At 41.0% G+C, this 15,954-nt stretch overlaps 1 protein-coding gene across 5 annotated transcripts in view; it reads right to left on the reverse strand.

Annotated features, from left to right (window-relative positions):
• MORC2 (MORC family CW-type zinc finger 2) overlaps window positions 1-15,954 on the reverse strand; it is a 49,159-nt gene that overhangs the window by 21,105 nt on the left and 12,100 nt on the right. For all 5 annotated transcript variants that reach the window (XM_055147529.1, XM_055147533.1, XM_055147532.1 and 2 more), the window contains 7 exons: window positions 15,600-15,653; window positions 13,145-13,179; window positions 8,788-8,856; window positions 8,317-8,407; window positions 4,291-4,399; window positions 1,000-1,159; window positions 778-889 (listed from right to left, as the gene is read on the reverse strand). In XM_055147529.1, the coding sequence (XP_055003504.1) occupies window positions 778-889; window positions 1,000-1,159; window positions 4,291-4,399; window positions 8,317-8,407; window positions 8,788-8,856; window positions 13,145-13,179; window positions 15,600-15,653 (630 nt within the window). The remainder of the gene's footprint in view (window positions 1-777; window positions 890-999; window positions 1,160-4,290; window positions 4,400-8,316; window positions 8,408-8,787; window positions 8,857-13,144; window positions 13,180-15,599; window positions 15,654-15,954) is intronic.

The following is a 15,954-nucleotide window of genomic DNA, read 5'->3' on the forward strand; positions in this document are numbered from 1 at the left end:
CTCATAACACCATCATAAGTTGGTGCCTCCAAAACAACTCAACAGGCTCTCCCATTGCCCCCACCATAGAACTACGCAGGTCTCCTCAGCAGGTCTCAGTTATTTTCCTGTCAGAACAAGGAACTGAAGCAAGGGATCATTAATCGTTTCTTTTGGCTTACGTGTAAGAATGATATGTCCTTGGGATTGCCCCATAGCTGGAAGATTGCTTCATGAGCGGAGGGGAGAAGGCAAATGGAATAGAGAAGGGATCACTAAGAAAATGATGGCTGGAGGAATCAGTCGGGATGGGAGATGCATGCCAAAAGTAGATAATGGACCAAACATGATGACTTCTCAGTGTCTGTGTTGCAAGCCATAATGCCCAAAAATAGAGAGAGAGTATGGGGAATATTGTCTGTCATAGAGGCAGGGGGAGGGTGGGATGGGGGGGTATGCTCAGGATATTGGTGGTGGGGAATGTGCACTGGTGGAGGGATGGGTATTTGATCATTGTGAGATTGTAACCCAAACATGAAAACATGAAAGCTTCTAACTATCTCACGGTGATTCAATAAAATTTTTAAAAATTAAAAAAAAAAAAAGAATGATAATGTCCTTCTGTTTATCTCTTTTGCTTTGTGGCTCGAAGACAGATGCCTGGTGTTCTCAACTCTAATACTAGAAAATCAGTGGAATAAGCTCTTTCCTCTCTCCCTAGAGTTACACAATGCACTGTTAGTCCCCGGGCGAATGAACACCAGGCTCAGGATTTCCTCTCTTGCAAGTCACACTCACGTGCCCTCTGGGGAAGTTTCTGCCATCTGGATATCTTTTGGATTTGAGGTTATGTCCAGCTCCGGCTCTCCATTATCCATGAGTTTGAGATTGAAGATTATCACCAGTGTGCCTAAGGAACAGAAATTCTTCTTTCTGACAGGCACCTCCAGCTAAGCCCCACCAGGATACTGGCTCTGGAACTCCTATATTTCAGGGGCTGCAAGCTCAAAGCCTACTTACCACTGTCCCCAGGAATCTTCATGAATTGATTCATAACCTCCTCCTCATTGTGGAAAGGAGAATACTTATAAATGAGTTCTGTCTCAATGGCAAACTTCTCCACATTATCTGTGACAGGATCCCGGGTCCGAGCATTCCAGGTAGGCAATGGGACTATCACCTTTGGAGTAAGCACAGGCAGACACTTTGAAGGAGGTCCTAGAAGTATATTCACCCCATAATAAGGACATAAAGCATGTCCTTCCCCCCACAGATGCTGCAAAGGCTCTAGAGGTAACACTCCTCGGTCTAGGACCTGAAGTTCTGTGGCTTCAAGTCCCCTTCCCAAGACTCAAACTCTTGGCTACGCTGGTTTATGTCCTATACACAGGCAGTTTCCTTCTAGAAATGCCCCTCTCAATTTTCTGGTTTGGTTATTCTACTTTTTCCACTAAATAAATTATTTTCGGGGTCTAGAGTGATAGTACAGTGGGTAGGGTGTTTGCTTTGCAAGTGGCCGAATGGGGTTAGATCCCCAGGATTCCATATGGTCCCCCAAGCACAGGAGCAACCCCTGAGCATAGCTGGGTGTGACCCAAAGAGCAAAAAAAATATATATGACTTCCAACTACACTGGAAATGTATTATTATATGAAGATATAAAGGTTTACAGGCAATATATCCTAGGATAAATCAAACATGTAAGAAAAATAAGCATCTACAAAGTAGATACACTGTACGGTATATAACAAAATATTAATAAAAATGGAGTCACTAACATTAATGTGGATGAATCTCACAAACATGAAAGCAACAAAATATCCCCCATACACCAAAAAAAGGGAAAGAAATCCTATGGCAGGAGTCCATCTATATAAAATTCATTAGTGTTCTGGAAACCCAATAAAAATTAGGGAAAAAATTCTTAATTAGGCAAAATTAAACTATTATTCAAGAATGTTCACATAGGTGACAAACCACAAAAAAATAATCTTTTTTGACCACAAAAGCCATCTAAAGGTGGTTCCTTCAGGAATGAATAAGGAATCTAGTGAGACGCATACCAGGATCTTACCTAAGATTGACTATAAGTATGCTCACTGTACAACTGTTCTCTCAACTACTTTAATAATCCCTCATTATTAAAAATACTCTTCTTGTAGGAAATTTTACTTTACGTCTAAATAACATTTAAAATTTTTTTACTATTGCCAATCATACCTTAATAAAGCTGGAGGGAAAATTTCTCTTTTTTCAAGAATCCTATATCAAATGTCAATTCCCAGAGGCCTTAACAAATTCCTCCCCCTGCCCTGAGCCAGTGTGCTCTGATATTAGAGGATAATTGCTGTATATTTGTGTAGCAAACCAGTGGAGAAATTACCAAGATTCTAATCAAACTGCACACCCTGAGGAAAAAATGAACTCTAACAACTGCCAATTTTATAAACTGTTCTGAAGAGTTCCGAAACATGTTACTGGTTTCTAAGAAGCTTCATGCCTGCAGTATTCAACCCTAGGGCTGGTTTGTACACATTCCTTCCCAGCTGAAAATGATCTTATTTTGAAATCTTGGCTGAGTGTACACTATAGTACAATCCAAAACAGTGACCTTCTAAGCACCAAGTAAGGAAAAAATTTCAACCTGGCTTTTTCACCAGAAGAACTGAGCACCACTTATGTTCTATGGCCTCTTTTACTTTACTTTGCACCTTTAATTCTTCAGAGCAGTTCCTGGCAACAGAGGTCTACTTTCCTTATTCGGGGATGGGAGGTGGGGGAGGTTGGATGATATCGAAGCTTACTCCTAGCTCTGCTAGACATGACTCATGGTGGTGCAGGGGACCATATGTGGTACCAGGGATGGAACTGGGGTAATCCTTGTGCAAGCAAACACCTTAACCCCTGTATAGTCTCTCTGGCCAAAAATAGAAGAAGGAAGGACTTAGGGCCAAACCCAGTTATGCTCAGGACTTACTCTTCACTCTGTGCTCAACATTCCTGGTGGTACTTGGGGAATCATAGGTAGTGTCAAGGATTAAATTGGGGTCAACCAAGTACGGAGAAACCTTAACCCCTGTACTATCTCTTCAGCCCCCATCCACTTTCATGAGTACCATTCCTTGCTACAAGAACTTTTCATTTTTTGTGTTTGTTTTGGGGACAGAGCTGGCAATGCTCAGGGCTTAAGGTGGTGACCTGGGAACCATATGGGATGCCAGAGATCAAACCCAGGTTGGCTACATGCAAAAGATACCAACACCCTACCCACTGTACTCTCTGGCCCCAAAGAAATATTTCTTTAGCTTCAATGTCACCATTCTCTTAGTTTTCTTCCTACACTTCTAGTCACTCTTCCATTTTTCTTGCTATTTTCTTCTCCCGCAAACCTTGCATGCCTCGGGGTGATAGTACAGCAGGTAGGGCATTTGCCTTACACATGGCCAACCTGGGTTTGATCCTGGCATCCCTGGTCCCCTGAGCACTGCTAGGAGTAATTCCTGAGTATAGAGCCAAAAGTAACTCTGAGCATCACTGGGTGTGGCCCAAAACCCAAAATAAAAAAATCCTGAGTAGGGGCTGGAATGATAGCACAGCGGGTAGGGTGTTTGCCTTGATGTATAATTGCCACAATGTTCCAAAATCAGAATATTCTTGGTCTGGGCCCAAGATATAGTACAGCAGCAGGTAGATGCTTGCCTTGCATGCTGCCAACCTAATTTGATCTCCAGCACCATATATGGTCCCCAGAGCACTGCCAAGAGTGATTCCTAAGCACAGAGTCAGGAATAATCCCTGAGTACAGCTGGATGTGGCCCAAAACCAAACAGAAAGCAGGATATTCTGGATTTATTAGGCTTTCCTTCTGGCATAGCACTAAGGAGCGAGCTGTCAGCTATCACTTAGCTGGTAGCTTACAATGGTAGTTTCCCAAAATTCACCTGCTTCACTACCTGCCTGGATTTCTGATATAGGCAGTTAGAACAACATATTTTTCAAAAGGAAGAAAATGCAGCCACAGTATATTCCACAAAATATAGAAAAGATGGTGATATTATGATTGTTGGCAGCTGTATTCTCCCTAGCCCCGAAATGAAATCAAGTTACAGATCTAAGGAAGCTCCAAAAATAACTTTTAGTTCCTGTCCTTTACTGACTGCATTCTCAAAAACAGGACAAATGTTCTCTAAAGTATTTTGAGACTTCACATCCTCTCTCATTAAGATTATCAGTCTCAACTCATTGTTCAGAAGCAGAAAAAGCGGTCAAATGGTCTCGAAAATTGAAATCAATCTTAAGGACAGAACTTACTTCATCAATGCCTTCTTCCTCATGAAAAGTACGAGATAGGAAGAGGCAGGTCATGGTATCTTCCTTCTTAGTGAAGAGGATGAAGTCCTTCCCAATGCGCATTGACCCCCTGAAAAGGAAGCAGAAATAGGTTATTCAACTAAGGACCCAAAAATCTCATCTAAAAAATGAAGAAATTCATACGTGGATGTGACTGATTGAAACTGACTTTAAGGGGCTCTAAAAAGTTTTACTATTTCCAGATTTCTCCCATCTGACTCTTTTCCTTCTTCTCTTCCACTGACTTTAATCTTATAACCATTTATATTTGTGTGTGTGTGTGTGTGTGTCTGTGTGTGTGATCTGGGACCATACCCAGTGGTACTCACGGTTACTCCTGGCTCTGCGCTGAGGGATCACTCCTGGCAGTGCTTGAAAGACCATATGGCATACTGGGGATGAAACTCGGTTTGTCCAAGTGCAAGGCGAGTGCCCTATCCACTGTACTATCCCTGTGTACCCCAAATTTTATAGCCTTAAAAGCATACCTAAACACCACGCAAGGATCACAGACACGTGCAACTTCTAGGGCACAAGCACAAGCACCATCCAAGGTCAGTCTCACTCCCAGCCAATGGCCACAATAACATATAATCCTGCAGACCTATGCTCTGGGTTTATCCCAGCCACATGAGGGTTGTTGTACCCTTGACTGTGTAATCAGATTTCACTCCAATAACTAAACTTTCAAAACATCCTTTTCTATGCTGATCACATCCAATTACCATCCTGTCCCTTTTTTTCTGACTCAAAATCTTCTTCTTGCCCATTCATCAAATGGCAGACCTATTAAATAGCCCAGGGCCTATGCTCACTAGTCTTCAAAAAACAAATACTGTGTCAAAGCTCAAACACGGGATAACAAAAGAATGAATGGAACTGTATAGTTTCTTCTTCTGAGCAACTTCTGGGTCTTTATGGTTATTATCTCATTAGTCTTCATAATACCCAAGGGAGGTGATGGCAGTGAGAAGTCTAAGAATTCCTTTTCTATGTACAAATATAAACCAGACTGGCATGTCAAGCACATAAGTGAATGCCATAATCCATTTCCCAAATGCTCAGGAAAAGTCTCAGGACACTCTGAGGGTTGCCAAGAGTTTCTGTTCCTGTTTCTCCTTCTCCAGTTTCTAGGGTGTTTGTAATGCTCCTTTCCCTAACAATTTTCATGTTCCTCCTGTCTCTGACATTCAGGGGCAGCAAACTAAGGAACATTATCTTGCCATCTGTCAAAGATTGTTCTTGCCCTAACTTAGCAAGACATGCATTTTGTGCCTCTCTCATCCTGTCTTTGATCCTGCTATGGGGCAGAATAGGAACTGAAATGCACTACCTCGATGCTAGCTTCCCTTCTCTCGTTTTTTTTTCAGGAACTTTTTTCAATTTCTAAATGGTTTTAAATTAATACTCTGAACACTAGATGGCTCCACCATTCCAGGTCCTTTTCAAAAATCATTTAAAGTAGGCTAATAACATTCACTGAAATCTCTGCAATCAAGTTCTTTCCCAATCCTCAAAGAACTTTGAAAGTTACCTTTCATTTACTCCTGGAAGCCATTTCATAAGATTAGAAACCAATTTTTGTTTTTTAAGTGTTTTTTTCCCACTTTGGTTTTTGGACCGCACCAGGCGGTACTCAGGGCTTGGCTCTGCATTTAGGAATCACTCCTGATTTGGGCTTGAGGGCGACATATAGTGCAATGGATCAAACTCAGGTCAGCCACAGGCAAGGTTAGTGCCCTACCTGCTGCACTATTGTTCCAGCCCTTACATTTTTAGGTAGCATGATTACAATACTGCCAACATTTATGGTTTTGATGTATACAAGTACTATACTTTACTACCACCAAAGTGCCCAAGATCCTCCACCACTGTCTTTTTGTTACGTCTAGTCTACTTCTTCCTTTATCCATGCACCCATCACCCCTTCCAGCCCCATTTTCTAAATAGTAAACATGGGCTGGAGTGATAGCACAGTGGGTAGGGCATTTGCCTTGCATGTGGCTGACCCGAGTTCGAATCCCAGAATCCCATATGGTCCCCTGAGCACCGCCAGGAGTAATTCCTGAGTGAAGAGCCAGGAGTAACCCCTGTGCATCTCCGGGTGTGACCCAAAAAGCAAAAAAAATAATAATAATAATAATAAAAATAAAAATAAATAAATAAATAGTAAACATTCTGAGAGGTGAAATGGCTTACAAGAGACCACAAAACAGGAAAGAAAAACTTAGAACTGGAGAGATAGTATAGTGGTTAAGGGGCTTGCCTTGCATGCAGCCAGCCTTGGTTCCAATCTGATACCATATATGGTCCCCCAAGCACCACCAGGAGATCTCTGAGGACAGAGCCAGGAATAAGTCCTGAGCACCATAGGGCAAAAAAAAAACTCCAGAAAAATCACAGGCAGAAAGCAGCTGAAAGCAGTCTGGATGGGAAGTCTAGATTTCTTACATCACAATAATTCTTGGATAGTGTATAGTGCTTCCCAACCTTTTCTGACCATGGCCTCCTTCCAACCTTGTTTCCTTCCAGCATATGTTTCCCCCCCCCCCCCCAACCACCTGTCCTACCAGTTGGCCCCTGGTCTTGTGCTATGGCTCCCCATTTACTCAGTTTTCACACGCAGCCTCTGTGGAACATCCTGCGGGCTCACAGGAGGCCTTAGGATCCCCAGTTGAGAAATGTTGCTCTTGACCTCAAACACTGGGAACTTGTCACCCCTGTGTCTGAGTCACAGAGGTAGACTATGAAAAACAGATTCCTTGACTCTACCTCTGACTCAACTAAATCAGACCAAGAAACTGCCAAGGATTCCTGAAAGAAGAAATTAAAATTAGTGAGCTAGAAAACCATCTAGGACTCTCACCACACTGAAGGCATTTTATCCTTCAAGTCCTGTTACAAATTGCTTTACTAGGACTTGAATGTCAGCGCTTCCACCAAGCACAGAAACAGCTGGCTGAGAATTGTCAGGAAGGGGTCTCAGGCGTCCTGAGTATACATAAACATGTACACATGCCTTTAAGTCATTTCATCCTTTAAGTCTCAATTTCTAGATCCAAAGCTAAGAAAGATGGTATGTATAATTTATAGGGGTACAGTGAGGATTAAATATCACCTAAGTAAACTCTTTAGCACAATGGCAATGCACACATGGTAAATGTTTGTATTATTTGAGAGACAAATTAAGAAGTCCAGGTACCAGTTATTTGATGTCTTTGCAAGGACTCTCTTTCTCACACCCCAAAACACTGCATACGAGGTACAGCTGGTATTGATGACTAACTAAACCATACCACTCTCAAATAAAACGATGTTTCCACAGCAAGGCTGAAAACGTGACTCAGAATTCTACTTGTACAAACTCCAATTCCATTCAAAGGTATGTACACAGCTGGAAGTGAGCATTTCAGAAATAGAAACCTTTCTCTTGGGGCTTTACTCAAAACCAGAACAACACATTCCAAACACCAAACAAGTGGAAACCAAGGGCAGAGAAATAAGTCCCAAGGGATTTGATGACATTAGGTAGGTCCCTACCATGGAATGGAAACCACATTCTCTAGGAAGGAGACTTTTGAGTCTTTATAACTCACTCTATAAGTCCCTGTAAAGTGCTCAAAAACCACTGCTGAACTGTGAGACAAATTTCTTCACCATTTCCAATAAATTTTAAATCACAAAATAATCACTCATATTCCCAACCATGGGGTAAAAATAAATGGTACAGTTCCAGAGCACAGTGCCAAGAGAAACTATAGCTTCTCCAACCCAAAGGGATTTTGGATGTTCATGTTTTATCTGTGAAGTAAAATAGGCTAGACAACAGTTGTTTGTCAAAACCACTAGTCCTTTCTGGTTTTCCTCCTCCTAAAGAGATATACTGTTAGAAAAACAAGGTAGAGGAAAGTTCTAATCAAACAAAAGCAGGAGAGCATCACTTGATTTTTACTTTGAGCTATGAGACAGGCTTCTACAAATACTTACGATTTTAATCCATTACCATACTGCCCAATCTGAGTGGACTCAGGTGTTCGCTTGGCAGACTTCCCAAACTGGATCACACTGGCAGCATCACCTGAAGTGGCAGGCGCAAGAGAAAACACAAGGTTATCATTCTTATCTCAGATGTCTCAAAACCACAGGTCAGGGGTCAGGACAGACTGAGTAAGGCCTGTATGTTGTATAAGCTAATATATTACAAAGTCAAGACATAGGTAAGTAGATCAATCAGATTGCTATTCAGATTCTGTCTCCCATGCTAAGGAGTAAGACCCAACATATATACTAATACAAACCAATCAGAGATATTACAACAGATCTCTCTCCCCATGTGGATCTTCAAGTCATAACAGAACGGGAACAGAAAATAAATTTATAAAAAGTAAACTAAAATAAATATTTTAATAAAAATGGTTACATTCTCCTCAAAAGATGTATAATCATCTCATTGCTTACTTGGATCCATCCCTGCTCCATCATCCAAAAAGCAAAGCATAAATCCTCCTCGAAGGTCTTCTCGCCTTTCTGTAAAAAATAGTAGCTGCCATTACCAAGCTGTTACCCATCAGAGGTTGTCAACATGGAAATGATCAGAAGGTGGAACAGTGTGAAGCTTTGTCTAAAAAAGTCAGATCAGGGGCTAAAGAATCACTGGTAGAGTTCACACTGTATAATGACTGAAATCGTGGGTTCAGTCCCTGGCAACAAAGATAAGGGTCATATCAAATCTACCTTCTCCTTCTAGCAGTTCTACTTAGTATGAGGATCCTTGAGGGTGGGAATTCCCAAAGGTTCTCCAACATTTTCTAGTTCATGAGAAAGACTGAAAGGTTCTTTTAAAAAGACAGGGGTTTAAGGCCACAGAGATAGGTCAGCAGGTAAGGCACTTGCCTTGCACATGGCTAACCCAGGTTGGATCCCCAGCATTTTCCATATTCTGCTCCAAGTCCTCTAGGAGTGATCCCTGACCGCAGTCAGGAGTAAGCCCTGAGTATAGCTGGATTTGGCCCAAACGCCCTCCCCCCCTCACAATAAATAAATACAGTACAGAAAAATAAATAAATAGCTGGGTGTGACACAAACACCCCCCTCACAATAAATAAATCACTGTATCACTGTGATCCTGTTGTTCATCGATTTGCTCGAGTGGGCATCAGTAACGTCTTCATACGTCCCAGCCCTGAGATTTTTTTTTTTTAATTTTATTGATTCACCATGAGATATAGTTACAAGCTTTCACGTTTGAGTTATAATCACACAATGATCAAACACCCATGCCTCCACCAGTGCACATTCCCCACCACCAATATCCCCAGTATACCCCGACCCTTCCCATCCTCCAACTGCCTCCATGGCAGACAATATTCCCCATACTCTCTCTCTACTTTTGGGCATATGGTGTGCAATGCAGATACTGAGAGGTTATCAAGTTTGATCCTTTATCTACTTTAGGCACACATCTCCCATTCTAACCGATTCCTCCAACCATCATTTTCTTAGTGACCTCTTCTCTATTCCAGCTGTCCTCACCCCGCCTGCTCCTGACGCAGGGTTCCAACTATGGAACAATCTTCCTGACCCTTCTATCTACTATCCTTGGGTGTTGGTCTTGTGTTATGTTATTTTATACTCCACAAATGAGTGCAGTCCTTCAATATCTGTCCCTCTTTTTCTGACTCATTTCACATAGCATGATACTCTCCATGTCTATCCACTTATAGGCAAATTTCATGACTTCATCTCTTCTAACAGCTGCATAGTATTCCATTGTGTTGGAATACTATGGCACTTGGGTTGTTTCCAGATTTTGGCTATTGTTAACAGTGCTGCAATGAACATGTAGGTACAGATGTCATTTCTACTGTGCTTTTTTGCAGCCTTGTAGCTCTGAGATTTTAGTAGTCTCTCCTTTCTCGTCTTTCCAAACAATGCCTGGAGGCTCTTTCAGGGTCAGGGGAATGAGACCCATTATTGTTGCTGTATTTGGCATATGGAATACATCACAACAAATAGATAGATAGATAGATAGATAGATAGATAGATAGATAGATAGATAGATAGATAGATAGATAGATAGATAGATAAATGAGGCAGGGAATGTAGCCAGAGAGACAGTACAGAGAATAGGACATTTAACTTGCACATAGCCCACTCACGACTCACATTCTATCCCTGGCACTCCATCTGGTCCCATAAGCACTAACAGGAGTAAGAGTAAGAGCTTGGAGTAAGCTCTGAGCACCTTTAAGGTATGGCTCAAAATTAAAAACAAAGATAAGTAAAAAGTCAGGGAGTGGGGCAGAAGAGTTTACCAGGCTATTAACATTCTTAGCATGCAGGAGGCTTAGGTTTGATCTCTAGCATTACAAGGATCCCCAGAGCTCACCGGAGATTAGTCAGTGAGAAGCCATCCCTGAGCTCTGCCAGACATGACCCCTACCTTCCACCTTCTCCCCACTGAAGACAATGGTGAAGAGAACAGTCTAGTGGAGTTGGAACACTTTTGCACGAAACTTTTGCACTTTTGCATGAATCATTAACAGTATTGCAAATCATCATTCTTCAAACAAAAAATACATAAAAGTTAAAAATAAAATTAGGGTCAAAGAGCACAGTTGGTATGGTACTTGTATCGCACTCCTTGAAAAACCAAAAGTTAAGTTCTAAGCACTGTCAGTGTGGTCAAATAAATAACAAAATTAAAAAATAAAATTAAATATAATAGGGCAATCATCATAAAGGGAAATCATCATAAAGGGAAATACACACACTGCTAAAATCTCAGGGCTGGGACAAATGGAGTCGTTACTGGTGTCAAGTAAATTGTTGAGCAATGGAATGACAGTGATACAGTTATACAGTGATATTAGGGAGATGGCTTAGAGGGCTAGTGAACATGTTATGCATACAGGAGGCCCTGACATAACATGGTCACTCAAAACCACAAGGTGTGGCCCAAAAACAACAGATGCTACAGAGCTAATATAGTGGGCATACGGCCACCCAAGTTTGTTCTCCACTATGCCATAAACTCTCTCAAGCCCATCCAAGGATGATCCCTCTGTGCAAAGCTGAGAGTAAGTCCAGAGCACTACTGGGTATGGTCCAAAAACAAACAAATAATTACTGGTTCTATTCTTGTTTTGGGGCTGGAGTGATAGCACAGCCGGTAGGGTGTTTGCCTTGAATGCAGCCCAGGTTCAATTTCCAGCATCCCATATGGTCCCCTGAGCACCGCCAGGAGTAATTCCTGAGTGCAGAGCCAGGAGTAACCCTTGTGCAACACCAGGTGTGACCCAAAAAGGGGAAAAAAAAAAAAGAATAGAGGAAGGCCCTGGTTACAACCCTGTGCAACAGTGGGCCCTGACACTGCCTATATGGCCCTCATGGCCCCCACGCAGCTCCAGAGTCTGGCCCTTATAGTCTCTGAGCACCATCAGGGTATGGAATCTACAGCTGTGGTTAAAAATAATTGTTTTAAATAATTGCTTGAGATCTGTGAAGAGAGCTCGAAGGAACTGTAGTACAAACCTAATATACAGAGGCTCCAGATTAAATACTCAGTACCACATGGTCCCCTGAGCCCCACCAAGCTGGCTCTGGAGCAACCCAGCACTTCTGGGCACCAGCAGCATCAGGCTGAGTGCTGGTAGGGGTGGTGCCTGGCAGCCCTGAAGCACTGTTAGAAAAGAGCACTCAAATCTTCTCAGAAGCAAGCAACACTAAAATTTTCCCTTAAACCTTTCAGAAGACTTCAGAAAAGTATGAAAATTAAATCATTCTGGGGGTGTAGGTGGGGAAAAAAAAAGAAGAAAAAAATCATCCTAATTAAACTGTATTTGAAAGTTACCTTACTCTAATCTGTTTCTACATGTTTAAGTAAATGTCAAAAACAAAAACAAAAATAGTGCAGGTATAAAGTTGACAGGCAGACAGTATGGAAAAATAGAAAAAAGCTGCCAGTGATGTAACTCAGAGGCAGAACACATGCTCTACATTATGAGGCCCTGGATTACATCCCAGAAAAACCCCTCCTCATCCTAAGGAAAAAGAAAAAGGTAGTAACAACTGAGAATTCTTAAATCATTTCACGGATTCTAAAAAAGAGAAAAATGCTTATTGCCAAACAGCAGTCAATTAAAGGAACAAAACAGTAGACATTGTTTTATCTTGGAATTCCAAGAAAAGCAGCACTCCCCCCTTCCTGACTCCTCTGCCTAAGAACATTTCTGCAAACCTTAGCATGAACCCAGTTACCTGCTACATTCAACTGACACCAGCAACACTCATAAATGGCAGCAGTACAGAAGGTAAAACTGGTTTCTCCTCTCTCTGACTACAGTATCACAATCTGGTGACCTGCTCACTTGTATTCAAATATTTGGGGGCTCGGGGAGATACTACAGCAGGTAGGTACTTACTTGCCTTGCATGCAGCTGACCCTAGTTTGATCTCCAGGACCCCACATAATTCCCTGAGCCCACCTGGAGTTAATCCTGAGCACAGAACCAGGAGTAAACCCTGAGCAATGCCAGATATGGCCCAAATTGGCCCCCTACCCTCCCTCTGCCAATTTTGTATTTGTCATGTCACTCTCCATTAGTCCATCACTCCCATAATTTTCCTGACAGCTATTATGTAGAACTATACATCTGGAAACCCCTAGTTAGGTCCTTTGGACCAATACTGTTGATTTTCATTATCTATCTGACCAGGACTGCTATTTCTAACCATGTCCCCAGGCTCCAGAAAGCTGCTACTTCTTACAACCTATAGCAATAAATTCATTGAAAGGAATTAATGTTTAACTTACCTGCATAAATATCTATTCTAGTAGCATCAGCATCTCTGCAAAGTTAAAACAAAAAAATCAAGAGTCAAACAAATATGAAAAGTCAATCACCCAAATGCATATATTTTGAGTGAGTTACAACTATTTTGAGTTTGATTTTTCAGGAAATCATACAGAAATCTATGCTTTTTTTTTAATGTTATGCTTTTGTACTTATCACACTTTTCCTTATATACCTATGAACTACTTCTGGAGGTCCATGACGAGTGGGGCCTAAAGATTTTATTAATGCAAATTTAATTGTAAGAACATACAGTGAATATTTCCCTTGACACACTAAAAACAACTCTTTACCTGTTTCTCTTGGTAGATTGTGATCATAAAAAGATATTTCAATAACTTGAACATTTTCTTCTAAGATATTAAAGAGTAAAGACATATATTCTGCCACAGAGCGTTAATTAAAAAAATAATCAGTTTTCAGACAGAAGAGATATCTCAAAAAGCTAGAGCATATGCTTACCATTCAGAAACCCACAGCACCACATGTTCTCCTGAGCACTAATGGGAGCAATTAGCAATAAGCAGAGAGCAATGAGCAGGGAGTAGTTCTCAAACACCAAGGAAATGGCCAAAATAATAAATAAAAATCAGGTTTCAGTCCTGCTCTGCAAGCCTGTGTTCTCCCTAGAATATGTATCGTACTTGCTTGTCTCTATATTTCTTTGTTTGCCTATTTCTCTCTTGAACACACACTTCTCCCTTTCTCTTACTTCACATCTTATTTTTTTTTTTGGGGGGGGGGGCGTCCACACCTGGCAGTGTTCAGAGCTTACTCCTAGCTCTATACTCAGGTAACTCCTGGTGGGCTAAAGGGACCATATTGGCTGCCGGGAATCAAACCCAGGTCAGTCATTAACAAGGCAAACACCTTGCACACACCTGCTGTACTATATCACTCAAGCCCAATCTCCTCACATCTTTCTAAAGAAGTTTCAATAAAAACTATCTTGCATCACAAAAGAAAAAATAAATCACTTTCAAAGTATACACTCAACAGAATTATTTATGATCCCATTATCTCATCTTCCTTAACCTTGACAGAAGGAGCTATGGACATAGAATAGCAGGTAAGGCACTTGCCGTGAGTACCCGTTGAATCTGGTTTAATCCCCAGTAGCGCACATCCCCTGAGAACCACCAGAAGTTATTAGACAGTCAGGAGTAAATCTGGGTGTGGCCCAAAACAAAACAAAACAGCCTTTCTAGGAAGTTGGGGAACCCCATTAGATTCTACTCCTCACCTGAAATACAACTTAGGTCATTAATGAAGGTTTCTATTAAAGTCTAGACATAACTATTCCAATTCTGCTAACCACTCCAAGGAAAATGTGGTCGAGTGTTTCATTAGTATTAGATTTTTAAAAATCCATTTAAGGGGCTGGAATGATAGCACAGTGGGTAGGGCCTTTGCCTTGCACGAGGCCGACCCGGGTTCGATTCCCAGCATCCCATATGGTCCCCTGAGCACCGCCAGGGGTAATTCCTGAGTGCAGAGCCAGGAGTGACCTCTGTGCATTGACGGGTGTGACCCCCCCCCAAAAAAAAGCAAAAAAAAAAAATCCATTTAAATCCATATAACTCTATATGTACTTACTTAAAAATATGTATATAAAAAATACTTGGGGGCCCCAAAAGATAGCTCAACAGGCTGAGAGCAAGCTTTGCACACAAGAGGCCAACATTCAATCCCCAGCATTACAGTGTGGTATGGCCCAAAAATGAATCAAAATTAAAGGGAAAAAAACATACACACATAAAACAAGCAATCAATGTTACTGATTTCTAGTTGCATACAGAAATAAGACTGAGACAGTATTTTAAAAACATAAACAGAAACCTAATTTGAACTTTGCTATTTCTCTCTGACAAACCCTAAGTTCCGTTTTGTCCTGCAGAAACATTTAAAAGTTTCCATCACTAAAAACTCTACATAAGACAATGCTGAAGAAAATTATTTCATCACTATTAACAACAAAAGATGCTTTTTATTAACTAGAATCATCTGACAATGAAATACAATTTAAAGAAGACACAAAACCCAGCAGAATTTTAAAGAATAGTAGATGGTATACTACTGTTTGAAAAACAAATGTAATCAGAGCTTGTCTGTTTCATTAATTTGACTCCTGAGTTTTTTAATCCCCTATGTTTCACTGTAATTATCTTGGTCTACACAGGGGAAGATAGTTTTGAAGGTCATAAGTTCACTAACTTTCAGGTATGAACAGAGTAATGAATGAGTTGCAATTAATCAACTACAGTGGAAGTATCAACTAATATGATTATTAAAAATACTTTGTGGGTAAGAAACCTCTTAGGAGTTAGCACCACTAAACTCCATAATCTTTAGGGAGCAAAGGTCATAAATATCCAAAAAAGTATTCAACAAACAATATGCGTGAAAAGTACATACCTGGCATTATCAACCAGTTCGGCAAGAGCACCAAATAAGAATTCATGAGTAGTTCTAAAATGACAAATACAAAGAATCAGCAAAAGAACAATGAAATTAAACCAAGGATCCTAATTAAAAGTCAAGGTTATAAGATAATTTCAAGGTTTTAGGGAAAAAAAACTCAAAATGGGCCAGAGAGATAGCTTAACGGGATAACTGCGTGAGTGCGGGAGGCCCAGATTTGATTCCAAGAGGTCCCCCAAGCAACACTCCACTAGAAGTGATTGCCAAAAACCCCCCAGCAGAGCCAGGATTAGCCCTTGAGAAGCATCAAACAAAACTAGAAATTGCTGTTATTATCATCTTACTTGGG

Source organism: Sorex araneus, chromosome 9, assembly GCF_027595985.1.
Source record: "Sorex araneus isolate mSorAra2 chromosome 9, mSorAra2.pri, whole genome shotgun sequence".
Taxonomy (NCBI): Eukaryota; Metazoa; Chordata; class Mammalia; order Eulipotyphla; family Soricidae; genus Sorex; species Sorex araneus.